This window comes from Aegilops tauschii, chromosome 1, assembly GCF_002575655.3.
Source record: "Aegilops tauschii subsp. strangulata cultivar AL8/78 chromosome 1, Aet v6.0, whole genome shotgun sequence".
Lineage (NCBI taxonomy): Eukaryota > Viridiplantae > Streptophyta > Magnoliopsida > Poales > Poaceae > Aegilops > Aegilops tauschii.
In genome coordinates, this window is record NC_053035.3 from 405,544,552 (window position 1) to 405,560,868 (window position 16,317).

At 45.6% G+C, this 16,317-nt stretch overlaps 1 protein-coding gene across 1 annotated transcript; it reads left to right on the plus strand.

The window, feature by feature from the left end:
• Positions 1-366: 366 nt before the first annotated feature.
• LOC109743136 (uncharacterized) lies at positions 367-1,712 on the plus strand. Its single transcript, XM_020302215.4, has 2 exons — positions 367-1,284; positions 1,372-1,712. The coding sequence occupies exons 1-2, from the start codon at positions 535-537 to the stop codon at positions 1,423-1,425; spliced, it is 804 nt and encodes a 267-aa protein (XP_020157804.1). The 5' UTR covers positions 367-534; the 3' UTR covers positions 1,426-1,712.
• The last annotated feature ends 14,605 nt before the right edge of the window (positions 1,713-16,317 follow it).

Consider the following 16,317-nt stretch of genomic DNA (forward strand, 5'->3'; position numbering starts at 1 on the left):
CGCGTTTGTTCGCTTAAAAAAATTTACTTTGGTCGAAAAGCTAAGGAAGACCGGGGGAAAACCAAAACGTTGAAAAAACCTGAAAAAACCGTTTAAAAAGCCGAAAACGCGTGCGAAAAAATAAAAAAACAAAATCTGAAGGGAGCGTCCAAAGCGCGACACGTGCCGAATGGCTGAGAGCGCGCCAAGTGACGCTGATCGTTGTTAAGTCTGCCGCCTGTCAGATGTGGGCTTATTATATTATTCCACAAACAGTACTCCTTGTGACGAGCATCTCGGGGCGAGGCAGCGGCATAGATAGCGAGCATACAGGAGCTCGGGATCACATAGGCACTTTCGGAAGAAGGGTGTCTATCTTGTTGTGGTAGCGGAGGGAGCACGCTACCCCTCCTGTTCTGGTTGGTGGGCCCATCCCCTGCAGCCGGATCTGCCTGGCGCTCGCTGCTCCTCCAACCTTTCTTTCCACTCCTCCCCAAGAATTCTCACCTCCGGCCTCACACTCGCAGCGTGAGAGAGACAAGCGGAGCGGCGGCCATGGCGCGAGAGCTGAGCAAGGAGAACCTGGAGTGGGTCCTCATGCAGGCCATGATGGCCGCCAAGAACGTGCGCACGCAGCGCGACCGCCTCCTGGAGCTCCACCGCCGCCTGGAGCGCCACCGGGCCGCCCCCGCCCCCACCCCTGCCGACGCCGAGGCCAGGCTCGGGCAGATCGCCTCGGACGTCTTCAAGGTCTACTACCTCGGCCTGGACCCCGGCGCCAGGATGCTCTGGGTCTGCCTCGACACCGCCGTCAAGAACCGCGCCGTCTCCGCCGTCAACATCGCCTTCGCGCTCCTGCCCGACGAGCAGCTCTACGACGCGCTGCTCGCGCAGAAGCTCCCGGCCCGCCCCACCACCCAGCCCCAGGCCATCGCCCGCGTCGAGTCCGCCATCTTGGCCGTCAAGATGCTCGAGGAGCACCACCTCCCGCGCTGCGTCGAGTGCCTCGTCGGCGGCCACTCCCCCGTCCCCGGCAAGCCCCGCGACCCGGTCGCCGCCGCCACCGAGAGCCTCGCCAAGGTCGATCTGTCCGACGACCCGGACGCCACCGCCAAGACCCGTCACGTAGCCAGCGATGGCGACGTGGACAAGGCGCTCGACTACCTGTGCCGCGCAAACCGGATCACGGCCCTCGCCATCAAGCACATCGACCTCGCCGTCGCCGTCCTCTCCCGCTTCCTCGACCGCAAGGAGCTCGCCCGCCTCGCCAAGTTGACCGACCGTGGCGCCTACCTAGGAGTTGAGGTCCGCTACCTTCCTCATCTCTTCTTCCTCCCTAGGTGTAACGGCGGCACGAGCATCAATCTGACAGTCCGATTCATCTCACTGCAGATTAGCCAGCCCACTACTTCACCTGATCCATTGACGCTGTCGACATGGGACTGAAGGGTGGTGGGATCCCTTTTGAAGCCATGCTCCTCCTATCACTCATTTAATGACTTCATCTATCATCTTCAGTCATTATATATGCAGACTTGTGGTTTCAGTTCAGTTTGGTCAGATTTATTTAGTGCTATGCTACTACTATCTGTTTTTGACTAATTCCTGGGCGGCCGTGGCAATTTATATTAGCTTCACTATTAGGGGTAATCTATGTATAGTAGTGTAATGTTGAACTGCATCTTATCTATGGGACGATCGAATCGAATCGCAGGAGGTATCTTAATTAATCAGCTTCATCTGTCGTACTAGTACAATGTCGTAGCTGCATCTTGTTCATGGATGATCAAATTGAATTGCATGACAAGGTGATTTCGGGCGTGTTATAATCATGTTTTGTGATGCAACTTTTTTGTTCCGGTCTTATAGACTCCTAGCAAGGATAGCAAGATCTCTTAATGGCGTGCATCCCCTGTTTGGGAATCGTGTTTTCTTCTGCATGGTGCTTGTGATGGTCCATATATAGTCACCAACATCTTTGTAATCTTCCTACATGCTGGTTATCCTGGACTGGAAGCATTGACCAGGCACAATTTGCTTGATTTCCCCTTTCATTCAGACCTTCTGCTTCTGCATTGTGTTATTTTAGAATGAGGTAAACACCCGGCCTATTCTGCCTTGTGTTATTATGTGTGGTGCGCTGATGTCCCTAATTATTTTGAATCACTCTATCTGTCGCTCTGTTCATCTATGCTCTCTAGTTCATGTAACCTTTTGATATCACTTCAGTTCGGCCAGTTTATTCTGCTGCTAATATCTGTGTTTAATTTCGGGAGCACCATGACTATCTTAATTAGCTTCATTTTGGGTAATGTTGATATGCATCTTATCTGTCGGACAACCGAATGGAGTTGCAGTTTCAGCGCATGTGAAAATTGGGATTTTGGACAAGCTACAACCATGTGTTTAATCATTTGATTGGGATGGCATTTGCTTTGATCATAGGATAGTAATCTGGATTAATGTTGTTTGCATCCTCAGCTGCTATTTTTTTTAAATGTTCATTCCTTAATCTTGTTCTGCATGGCGTAAGAGTTATATATATCTTTTATGGTTGTGAATTGTGATAACTGATCCACAGTCACTGAGAAACTCATGATGGACTGCATCCTACATTTGCTGGTTGTTTGGGAGGATGCATGAGGCACACTATGATGACCCTTTTCCAGCATGTTTAGTAATCTGCTCCTCATATTGTTTTGTATGTAATCTTCTCCTCATGTACACTTACGGTCTCTGTACATGCGCAAGGAAATTTACACGTATCTTAGCTGCATCTTATTTGTGGACGATTCAATCAAATTGAACATGACAAAATTGGGATTTCAAACGTGCTACTGTCTGTTTTAATCATGTTTTGTGATGCCGTTTTTTTTTGTTCCGATCACATGGTAGCAATCTATACTATTGAAGTGCATTCCCAGTTTGTAAATCGTGTTTCTTCTGCATGCTCCCCCTATCAGTCGTTTAGTTCATGCAACCTTATGATTCTTCTGCATGCTCCTCATATCTCTGTCGTTTAGTACATGCAACCTTATGATTTCAGTTCAGTTGGTTCAGTCAGATTACTCTGCTGCTATGCTACTACTACTTGTTTAATTAATTTGTGGACGGCCAGTCGCAATTTATCTTAGCTTCCTAGGTAATCAATGTACTCCCTCCGTCCGAAATACTTGTCGTAGAAATGAATACAAATGAATGTATCTAGAACTAAAATACATCTAGATACATCTATTCATTTGACAAGTATTTCCGGACGGAGGAAGTAGTAGTGTAGTGTTGAACTGCATCTTATCTGTGGGACGACCAATCTATATGGTACTAGTGAGGTGTCGTAGTTGCATCTTATTCGTGGACGATCGAATCGAATCGCATGACAAAATTGGGGTTTTTGATCGTGCTACTACTGTTTTTTAATAATCATGTTCTGTGATGCCATATTTCTGTTCTGATCCTAGCTTCCAGCCCCAGTTTGTGAATCATGTTTTCTTCTGCGTGGAGTGTGCTTGCTGTCCCTACTGGTTCATGTTCATCCAGCATGTTTGGTAACCTTGTGCCTCATGTCATTATGTGCGGTGCCCTCATGTCCCTACTGATTCTTTCAAAAATAATTTGGGAGGAAAACCATCGTACGTATGTGATCTGGAACACACATACTCATGGTCATGTAGGATTGATGTGAGGAGCGAAAAGTATTTGCATTAATTTCCACATCATCTGTAGAAACAAGAAGATATATGGAGATACATAACAATGGCTGGACATTTCTGTTCCTTGTAGAATGTGGCACTGTATTATGCTACAAACTAGTGCAATTTTGTGAGTTCCTTGTTTTGTTTCTCAAGACCAAGGGCACTTCCCAAAATTGACACTTGTTTAACTTATCTGTCCAAGAAATTCAAAACAAAAAACATTTTGCATTTTCAAAATCGTCTTTTGTCACCAAAGAAATTGTCTTCAAAATTGCCTTTAAAAAAGGAATTTCTTTTCTGCTAGTGCTGATTGACTTAGCTATCGACAAGTCCTTATCAGTCAATTTACTTCATCTATGATGATCTCTAAGTGGTCAATTATGCAGAGTTATGTTTTCATTTCAGTTTGATCAAACTAATATGTTGTTCTGCTAGCATCTGAACTTTTTTGTCAGCAAACATGGATATGGGTTTCACGCGCGAGCATAATTTTGTGATGAAATTACATTCATAGAAGTCTAGGCACAAATAACAAAATATGTGATCCAAAATGCTTTCGAAAACAAAAAATAAATTGGATCATCAATTTTTTTGGGGGGCATGTGAGCCCGTGCTCACAAACCCCATGTCCCACAAATTGCTTTGAACTGAAGAACAACCGCACATAATTGCACTCAGGCCTCATTCGGTTTGGAGAAAACCAAAACGTAGGAATTAGGAGTAGTATAGGAATTTGATAGAATGACACTTGCCATCCTAAGGAATTGTTATTGCCTCATTCCTACGCAAAATATGAGCTTTGAGTGGATGTATAGATTCCTCCAAAAACACAGGAAATGAGTAGTATTCCTATGACATCCCCGTACGCGTTTCCTACAAATCGAATGCACCTATAGGAAATTTTCCTCTGAAATTCTTGTTTCTATGTTTTTCCTATAAAAATCCTCCAAACCGGATGAGGCCTTAGTTTGTCCATTTCACACTTGTAGAAAACCTATTCAGGATGTTAAACCGCCTTCGAGACCCGTCGCAACAACAGCTGCCAACAATCATCACACTTGATGACCTACGGAGGCTTGTTCACAAGTTAATATGCGAGGACTGAGCCCGACTGACCGGTGGACCAGGATGCGCCCACAGTCGGACGGCCGGCGAGATGCAAGCACAGAGAGAAGGAAGAAATACCGCGAGGCGGCGCAAAGTGCTCGGGTGGCTGCATGATTCGGTTTCCGACGACTCCTGATGAAACGCGATGGCGCCTGGGCCTGGGTGCATCGAAATCGGCAACAATGGTGACGTGCGTAGATACATCCATTCTGGCGGTGGCGACGAGCGGCAGCTGAATCAAAGTGGGCGGAGGAACGGCGGGTGCTACGGGGTGGTTGCGGTGGTGCTTGTCCACCGGTGGAGGCAAGGATGACCGTGCCGGAGTGGATGCAGTCGAGTGAGGGAGAGCAGCGGGCGCATGGAAGGGGGGAAATTATCCTAAGAACGAGCCACGACCGAGTAAATATAAGCAATGACTGACGTAAGGAGTAAACCTTTTTTTTTGCAGGAAAGGGGTAAACTTTTTAGGAGTTAAAGCAAACGAGGGATCGGCTAGGTCCTGAAAACAAATAACGAGATGTTGTATTTTCTCCGGCATCCCCGCGGCGAAGAAGATGGGCCCGAAGAAGGACCGGTTGCAGCTCACGCCGGCGGAGCTCGCATGGCTCGATGAGGAACGACCAAGAGGAGGGATCTGCAGACAAGTGAGGTGGAGAAGAAAGCCGCTGCCGAATACGCCGCCGAGACCGCGGCCTTGCAGCAGGCCGCGTAGCACAAGGTCGTCGTCTACCAGAACGAGGCCATCCTCGCTAAGGCCACGCATGTAGTGACGACGCAGGCCCTCGTCATGCTAGGGTTGTGCCGACCCGGGCCGACCATTCTCTCCGACGCAACCATGGCCACAGTGAGCACAAGCTCATCGAGCGTTTGCCCTCGCGGTACCAGTCGCCGAGCTCCTCCATAACACCGGAGACGCTGGAGTTTCATCTTCCACGGCTGCATGGCCAGACCCGGTTCTCCACCTCGCGGGACGGCAGCGTGATCACACCGGCCACTCCTGCCATCCCAGCCGTCATCGACCTCAACATTACGCCTGGGTACAATGGTGCTGGCCAGTCGTCCGATGGGATGCAAAGGAAGGAGCCCCAGGCGATTCCTATGGCCAACTTTCCCGGCGCCCGCAAGATGTTTGATGAAATGCCACTCCCAACGCCGACGGCCGATGATCCTGACTACACCAAGTTCATGAAGAACGTCATCTACGAGGGCCTTGGCCAGGCATTCCATGTCGGTGACTGCTACTTGTGAGCTGCGTTGGGATTTCCCCGAAGAGGAGAGGACGATGCAGTACAGTGCAGATAAGTATTTTCCTCAGTTATGAAACCAAGGTTATCAATCTAGTAGGAGAACCAAGCAACACTATATAAACAACACCTGCACACAAACAACAAATACTTGCAACCCAACACGTAGAGGGGTTGTCAATCCCTCAACGGTATTGAGAAAGGTTAAATTGTATTTGTTTAGATAAATAGAACTAACAAAACTACAAAAGAAAATTGAAGCAAGGTATTTTTTGTTTTAATATATGATAGAAAATAGACCCGAGGCCATAGTTTTCACTAGAGGCTTCTCTAGAGAAAATAGCATACAGTGGGTAAACAAATTACTGTTGGGAAATTGACAGAAAAACAAATAATTATGACGATATCCAAGGCAATGATCATGTATATAGACATCACGTCCAAGATTAGTAGAGCGACTCCTGCCTGCATCTACTACTATTACTCCACACATCGACCGCTATCCAGCATGCATCTAGTGTATTAAGTTCATGAAACTACTATTACTCCACACATCGACCGCTATCCAGCATGCATCTAGTGTATTAAGTTCATGAAAGAACGGAGTAATGCTTTAAGCAAGATGACATGATGTAGACAAGATAAACTCACGTATGAATAAACCCCATCTTGTTACCCTTAATAGCAACGACACATGCGTGTCATGCCTCTTTCTGTCACTGAGATTGAGCACCTCAAGATCGAGCCCATCACAAAGCACCTCTTCCCATGGCAAGAAAAAATCAATCTAGTTGGCCAAACCAAACCAATAGTTCAGAGAAGAAATACGAGGCTATAACAATCATGCATAAAAGAGTTCAGAGAAAACTCAAATAATATTCATGGATAGGTCTGGTCATAAACTCACAATTCATCGGATCCCAACAAACACACCGCAAAAAGTCATTACATCAAATAGATCTCCAAGAACACCGAGGAGAACACTGTATTGAAGATCAAAAAGAGAGAAGAAGTCATCTATCTACTAACTACGGGCCCGTAGGTCTGTGGTAGACTACTCATGCATAATCGGAGGGGCATCAAGGATAATGAAGAACCCCTCCGTGATCGTTCCACCCTCCGGCAGAGTGCCGGAAAAGGCCTCTAGATTGGATCTCGTGGACTCCCATGAGGGTTTTGGGATTTTAGAGTATTTATAGACGCGGAGGTAGGTTGAAACGATACCCATGGGCCCAACCCCTGGCACGCCCTGGTACCTAGTGGGCCCCACTTTCATCTTCTCGTGGCCTCCAGAAGCTTCCAGGGTCTCTTATCACCAGAAAAAAATCTCAAAAAAGTTTCGTTGCATTTGGATTTCGTTTGGTACTGATATTCTACAAAGTAAAAAACCAGCAAAAAACAGCAACTAGCACTAGGCACTAAGTTAGCAGGTTAGTCCCAAAAAATGATATAAAGTTGCTTGTAAATGTATATAAAACATCCAAGATTGATAATATAATAGTATGGAACAATAAAAAATTATAGATATGTTGGAGACGCACTACTGCAGGATGCTGCTAATGCGGCACTACGATCAGAGACCCTTCGACGAAACTGTGTGCGATGCAATAATCGCAAACGGTGGTATAGAAAACCCGTCAAAAAAGGTGCAAAACATTTGCGATGACAGATGCATCAAACCAGGTTCAAATTTTGGTTGCGTGTACGATTCAGGGCATACGGTTCAGTTAAATTAACTGTTTGCGATGAGGAGGAACAAAAGAAACAGGCTGTCAGATGAAGGTGTGTGCGATATGCAGCATACACTTCACTCGGATGAACTGTTCATGATTAGGCAACACAAAAGAAACGGTCAGCCAGATCAAGGTGTGTGTGATATACGACATGCGGTTCACTCAGATGAACTGTTTGCGTTGAGACAAGAGAACAGAAAAGGTTCAATATAACAAGATGTGTGTGAGACGCGGCAAACAGGTCTGTAATCAGAAATGTGTGCGAAGACCGATAATAACACGGACGATTGCTTCCAATAAGACATATGTGATATGCTCTGTCTACACAACATCTATTAGCCATTGGGGGATGTGCGGTCATCCGGATGCGTGATACGTCTCCAACGTATCTACTTTTTCTCACGCTTTTCCTCTTGTTTTGGACTCTAATTTGCATGATTTGAATGGAACTAACCCCGGACTGACGCTGTTTTCAGCAGAACTACTATGGTGTTGTTTTTGTGCAGAAATAAAAGTTCTCGGAATAAAGTGAAACTTTGCGAGGATTTTTTATGGAATAAATGAAGATTTTTGGAGCCAACAACCACCGAAGAGGGGCCCCTGGGTGGGCACAACTCACCAGGGCGCGCCCCTTCTCTTGGCGCGCTCAGGTGGGTTGTACCCACCTGGTGGCCCCGCTGACGACCCCCTGATACTATAAATTCATATTACTCCAGAAAAATATCACGGAGAAAGAATTATCGCGTTTCACGAGACGGATCCGCCGCCAAGCCCTGTTCTTCCTCGGGAGGGAAGATCTGGAGTCCGTTTGGGGCTCCGGAGAGGGGATCTTCGTTCTTCGTCATCACCAACCCATCTCCATCGCCAATTCCATGATGCTCCCCACCGGGAGTGAGTAATTCCTTCGTAGGCTCGCTGGTCGGTGAGGAGTTGGATGAGATTCATCATGTAATCGAGTTAGTTTTGTTAGGGCCGGGTCCCTAGTATCCACTATGTTCTTAGATTGATGTTGCTATGACTTTGCTATGCCTAATGCTTGTCACTTTGGGCCCGGGTGCCATGATTTCAGATCTGGACCGTTTATGAATTCATCATTATATCCATGTGTTAGATCCGATCTTGCAAGTTATAGTCACCTACTACGTATTATGATCCGACAACCCCGGAGTGACAACAACCGGGCCCACTCTCGGTGATGACCGTAGTTTGAGGAGTTCATGTATTCACTATGTGTTAATGCTTTGTTCCGGTTCTCTATTAAAAGGAGGCCTTAATATCCCTTAGTTTCCAATATGGACCCCGCTGCCATGGGAGGGTAGGACAAAAGATGTCATGCAAGTTCTTTTAATAAAGCACGTATGACTATTTACAGAATACATGCCTACATTATATCGATGAACTGGAGCTAGTGCCGTATCGCCCTAGGTTATAACTGTCACATGATGAATATCATCCAATAGGTCACTGATCCAATGCCTACAAATTTATTTATATTGATCTTGCAGCGTTACTATTGCTATCATCACTGTTACACTTGCTACGAATTACTGTTGTCACTGTTACTGTTATTATAGCTGCTGTCACTACTATCAAAACTATCAAACTACTGTGCTACTGATCACTTTGCTGCAGATAATTAATCTCTAGGTGTGGTTGAATTGACAACTCAGCTGCTAATACCTTCAAATATTCTTTGGCTCACCTTGTGTCGAATCTACAAATTTGGGTTGAATACTCTACCCTCGAAAACTGTTGTGATCCCCTATACTTGTGGGTTATCAATACGCCATAAGGATGCGAAGAGGCATCCTATATCAGCAAGGACTAGCTGTTCCACCAGTAGCTCATGTAAGAGAACTCTCAAGTTAAGTGTGCTCAGGCTGGAGCAGCCATCAGATGGGTGACTGGATGGGAAGTTGTGTTGATGTTAAATTAACTGATAGGATGGGTCATATCTGTCAAATTAAATGACTGATATGACCCATCCCATGAGTTAATTTAACCTCGAGGTCCTTGTTATTTATTTATTTTTTATTTTTTAACACATGTTAAAAAAGGTCTACCGCATTACTTTTTGACAATGTGCGAGACATGGCATACAGTTGATCCATCCGACCTGTTTGAGATGGAATAAGCCGTGTGTGTTGTGGGCAAACGCTTGCTAGTGTACAACCGTTTGCGATTGATGAATTCATCACCGACGGGTTCCCTAGTGCGGTCCGTGTTCATCTCATCATCATCTACTTCTTGTGCTAGCTCGATGTTTCTTATATGCTAAGTTTCCATTAATTGATGGCGTTTTATGAACATGCCACCGTTTCCCGCCATTTCCTCACATGTTTCCCACCACCCAGCGATATTGCGCATAAACCTAGGCGGCGCGCGACGCACGGAGGAAACAAGCGCAGCCTGTAGCACATCCACCTTTTCCAAGCATGCCAACCCACCAAAGCGCTGCCTCTGCCATCAACCTCGTCGACGAGGAAATCCAGAAGGCGCCACGGCCCGTCGAGGCCGCGGCGCTCCGCGGCAATACGATGGACGACGCCGTGATGCACGCCATCGCCAGGGTTGAGCAGACCCTTGGCGCATGGCGCTTCAGCGCCGCGGATCAAGATAGGCATGTCAGCGCCGAGAGGCTGCAGCTCGCCACACAACATGATCGATGGCGCGCCATAGAGCGAGCTAGGCGTGCCCGCGCCGATAGGCTGTGGCTCGCCGCACGGCGAGACTGTGGGAGTGCCGCAGAGGGAGAGGCGCGGTGCACCGCACAGCAAGAGCGGATCCATCGGCGCTTGCCTGCTGTCGACAGGGCGTCGCAGGGTACACGCCTCGTCAGTGCCCCCATTCCTCGTCAGGAGTGGGCACATGCCCTCTGTGCCGTACTTTCACCTGAGGCCGGCCGCGCTGTACTTGCACCGGACGCCCGCCGCACCCTTCGCATGGGTCGCGCCGTTCGCCTTGTCCGCGGCCCGCTCGATGCCAATGCGCTGGTCAGTAGGCTTGACCTCATCCTTGGCCCAGGTGTCCACCTGGGCGCAGTAGAGGAACATGGCCATCGCATCCTCGAGGTGGTGATCTCCGATGAAATAGCCAACTTGGAGCTCGAGATTGCGCTCCAGATGTACCGCGAGCATGTCGACCGCTTGGACGAACGCCTGCATGAGTTCAGGGAGAGCCAAGAGCTACCGTAGGCAAGGGCTGCTGGTCATGGTCTCATGGACGAATTTTATTTTGTTGAGTCGTTTCGACATGGATAGCTATGTATTCACAGCAATCATAGTATTGCTCTGTTTCAATGTGTGTACTCTGTTTTCCGTTCTTATATGTTCTGTTTCAATGTGTGTTTATACGTTTCCATTGTGTATATGTGGATGATAACTGCTATATTCAAATTAGTATGCAAAAACAGATAGAAAATGGAATTCATAATATATATAATATTAACTTTTCATTAGTTCATCACAGAATATTGATACGTCTCCAACGTATCTACTTTTTCTCACGCTTTTCCTCTTGTTTTGGACTCTAATTTGCATGATTTGAATGGAACTAACCCCGGACTGACGCTGTTTTCTGCAGAACTACCATGGTGTTGTTTTTGTGCAGAAATAAAAGTTCTCGGAATGGAACGAAACTTTGCGAGGAATTTTTATAACAAATAAGAGAATTTCTGGAGCCAAGACCTACCGGAGCGGGGCACCTGGGTGGGCACAACCCACCAGGGCGCGCCCAGGTGGGTTGTCCCCACCTGGTGGCCCCGCAGACCCTGAAACCTTCGCTATAAAATCTTATTTCTCCAGAAAAATCAGGAAGAAAGAATTATCGCGATCCACGAGACGGAGCCGCCGTCACCTCCTGTTCATAATCGGGAGGCCAGACCTGGAGTCCGTTTGGGGCTCCGGAGAGGGGGATCTTCGTTCTTCCTCATCACCAACCCTTCTCCATCGCCAATTCCATGATGCTCCCCACCGGGAGTGAGTAATTCCTTCGTAGGCTCGCTGGTCGGTGAGGAGTTGGATGAGATTCATCATGCAATCGAGTTATTTTTGTTAGGGCTTGATCCCTAGTATCCAATATGTTCTAAGATTGATGTTGCTATGACTTTGCCATGCTTCATGCTTGTCACTTTGGGCCCGGGTGCCATGATTTCAGATCTGAACCGTTTACGTTATCACCATTATATCCATGTTCTAGATCCGATCTTGCAAGTTATAGTCACCTACTAGGTGTTATGATCCAGCAACCCCGGAGTGACAATAGTCGGGACCACTCCCGGTGATGACCGTAGTTTGAGGAGTTCATGTATTCACTATGTGTTAATGCTCTGTTCCGGTTCTCTATTAAAAGGAGGCTTTAATATCCCTTAGTTTCCAATATGGACCCCGCTGCCACGGGAGGGTAGGACAAAAGATGTCATGCAAGTTCTTTCCATAAGCACGTATGACTATTTACGGAATACATGCCTACATTATATTGACGAACTAGAGCTAGTGCTGTATCGCCCTAGGTTATAACTGTCTCATAATGAATATCATCCAACAAGTCACCGATCCAATGCCTACGAATTTATCTTATATTGTTCTTGCTAAGTTACTACTGCTATCGTTACTGTTGCACTTGTTACAAAATTACTGCTATCAGTGTTACCGTTACTGTTGCTACTGCTACTATTATCAAAACTATCATACTACTTTGCTACTGATCACATTGCTGTAGATAACTAATCTCCAGGTGTGGTTGAATTGACAACTCAGCTGCTAATACCTTCAAATATTCTTTGGCTCCGCTAGTGTCGAATCTATAAATTTGGGTTGAATACTCTACCCGCGAAAACTATTGCGATCCCCTATACTTGTGGGTTATCAAGACCTTTTTCTGGCGCCGTTGCCGGGGAGCATAGCTATATTTGTTGAGTCACTTGGTATTATTGTCATATTATCACTATGAGGAATCTGAAGGATGCTAAGAACAAGATATTTCCCTCTAAGATGAGGGGAGGTAAGGAACTGCCATCCAGTTCTGCTTTAGATTCACCTTCTGTTATAAGTAAACTTGCAACACCACCACATGCTATCAATTATGATATGTTGCAAGTTATTGATGATGCTACTTCCGCGATGGATAATGCTTATGATGATGCTAGTACCTTGCTTGATAATGATGATGTGCCACTTGTTGATTTTCTTGATGAACAAATTGCTAGAGTAATACAACATGATGTTGTTGAATCTGATGATGAGCTTGAAACTGAAACTCTTGAAACACCTGCTAGAACTAGCCTTCCTAGATATGAATTGCCTAAGGTATCGGAAGGTTATGTTATGAATGAGGAGACAACTAGAGATATTCTTGCTTGTAAGGATAGAGATGATCTAGAGAAATTATTATGCAAGTATAAAGAAAAATATCTGAATGCTAGAATGAAATATGATCCTAAGTATGCTACCTCACCTATCTTTATTGATGATAAGGATTATGAATTCTCTATCGACCAAGAGTTACTTACTTTGGTTGAACCTGATCCTTTCCATGGTTATGAAACTGAAACTGTTGTGGCACATCTTACTAAGTTGAATGACATAGCCACCCTTTTTACTCATGATGAGAAAACCCGCTATTACTTTATTCTCAAATTGTTTCCGTTCTCATTAAAGGGTGATGCTAAAGCTAGGTACAATACTCTTGCTCCTGGTTGTGTGCGTAGTCCCCAGGATATGATTTATTACTTCTCTGAAAAATATTTTCCTGTTCATAAGAAACAAGCTGCCTTACAGGAAATATTTAACTTTGTGCAAACTAAAGAAGAGAGTCCCACAAGCTTTGGGGAGGCTTTGCCAGTTACTTAATGCTTTGCCGGATCATCCTCTTAAGAAAAATGAAATACTTGATATCTTCTATAATGGACTAACCGATGCTTCTATGGACTTCCTAGATAGTTGTGCTGGGTGTGTTTTCAGGAAACAAACTATTGCGCAAGCTGAAGAATTATTGAATAATATATTGAAAAATTATGATGATTGGACGCTTCCTGAAAGCACAAGTGCTCCCTGGGTGATTTTGGTAATTAATGTCAACATATCCCTTGTTGGACTAATGCTTCTACCTAGTATGTTTCAGATAAGTTCAACAATGGAGTGGCATGGACTAGAGGATGTGGAACCCCTTCAAGATGCTAAAGACAAAGGATTGGCTCAAGCTCAAAGCTCAGGACTCTACATTTTCTATTTTAGTGATCCAAGATCACATTGAGTCCATAGGAAAAGCCAATACTATTAAGAGGGGATGAGGTGTTGGTTAATGGCTTGCTTGCTCAAAGTGCTTAGTGATATGCTCCAAAGCCCTCAACCACTTTCTCACATCCACATATGTCCCAAACCAAAAGTCAAACTTGGCCCCACCGAAACTTTCTATCCGGTGCCGCCGAGTTCACCTGACATAGCCACTGCCAGAAATCCTAATCAATTCGTCTCACCGATGGGATCTCGGTCTCACCGAGATGGGCTTGCAAACTCTCTGGTGCCTATTGCAATAATTTTGGTCCCATCGAAATATGGAATCGGCCCCACCGAGTTTGCTTGGCCAACTTTCTGTTTCGCTTATTACCCAAATCGGTCCCACCGAGTTTGAGTAATCGATCAAACCGAGATGAGGCTTTACCCTAACCCTAGCACATCGGTCCCACCGAGTTGATCCATTCGGTCCCACCGAAATGTCTAACGGTCACATTATGAACTGAATCGGTCCGACCGAGTTTCATGATTCGGTCCCACCGAGTTTGGTAAATTGTGTGTAACGGCTAGATTTTGTGTGGAGGCTATATATACCCCTCCACCCACTCTTCATTCGTGGAGAGAGCCATCAGAACATGCCTACACTTCCAACATACATTTTCTGAGAGAGAACCACCTACACTTGTGTTGAGGTCAAGATATTCCATTCCTACCACATAAATCTTGATCTCTAGCCTTCCCCAAGTTGCTTTCCACTCAAATCTTCTTTCCACCAAATCCAAATCCTGTGAGAGAGAGTTGAGTGTTGGGGAGACTATCATTTGAAGCACAAGAGCAAGGAGTTCATCATCAACACACCATTTGTTACCTCTTGGAGAGTGGTGTCTCCTAGATTGGCTAGGTGTCACTTGGGAGCCTCCGTCAAGATTGTGGAGTTGAACCAAGGAGTTTGTAAGGGCAAGGAGATCGCCTACTTCGTGAAGATCTACCCGAGTGAGGCAAGTCCTTCGTGGGCGACGACCATGGTGGGATAGACAAGGTTGCTTCTTTGTGGACCCTTCGTGGGTGGAGCCCTCCGTGGGCTCGCGCAACCGTTACCCTTTGTGGGTTGAAGTCTCCATCAACGTGGATGTACGATAGCACCACCTATTGGAACCACGGATAAAAAATCTCCGTGTCTCCAAATTGCGTTTGCACACTCCAATCCCATCCCTTACATTCTTGCAACTTGCATGCTTTACTTTCCGCTGCTCATATACTCTTGTCATGCTTGCTTGATATGTATTGTAAATGTCTAAACTTGTGCCAAAACTCCACCTCAACTTAAAGAAATTAAAAACTGCAACTTTTCTTACTTAGAGTCTATTCACCCCCCCTAGACACCTCTTCTCGATCCTTTCAATTGGTATCAGAGCTTTGGTCTCCATTGCTTTGGTTTAATCACCATTGGAGGAAGATGGATGTGTCTATGTTGGGGAGTCTTAGACGTAGAGTGCCTATTCTTGATGGAGAATATTTTCATGAGTGGAAAAATGAGATGCTTGAGATTTTCAATGAATACCATTTGAACAAGTACATTACTAGCCCTTCTGCACCTCATGTTGATCCTTTGCATCCTACTCTAGATGAAGATATTGACATGATCCGCAACCTTAGAACTGTTAATCTTATCACTAGAGGCTTGCCTAGAAACTTGATTGGATGTTTGCCTACTCTTGAGTGTGCCTATACTATATGGAGATTTCTTGAGGAAAGATTTCCAAACTATTCCTTGCAAAGCTTAGATGAAATTCTCCATAAGTCTATTGCCTTGAGTAAGATGAACTCTAGTGATCCTAATTTTGGTGATTGTCTATTTGAGCTTACAAATCTCATGCGTGCCAAAGGAGATGTTGGAATCATTAGCAATATCATATCCGAAGCTATTAGAATTCATAAGGTGACCATTGTGATGATCATTTATCTAATGATTTATCCTCTCTAGGAATTGATCAAATGCAAGACAATGTTGAACATGGATACTATGATGAGGATGATGATAGTGACTATGATCTCGACGATGCGATGAGACACTTTGGTCTTATGGCTAATCTTCGCGGCTACATGGCTGGAGGAAAGGAATGGGTCCTTGATAGTGGATGTACTGATCATATGACCGGAGACAAAGATATGTTTCGTGAGCTTGCTGAAAACGACGGCCCTCGAAAGTATGTCACTTTTGGTGATAACTCAAAGGGTAAGGTGGTTGACCTCGGTAAGGTGGCCATCTCACATGATAGCTCCATACAAAATGTCATGCTCGTTGAATCTCTTGGGTACAATTTACTTT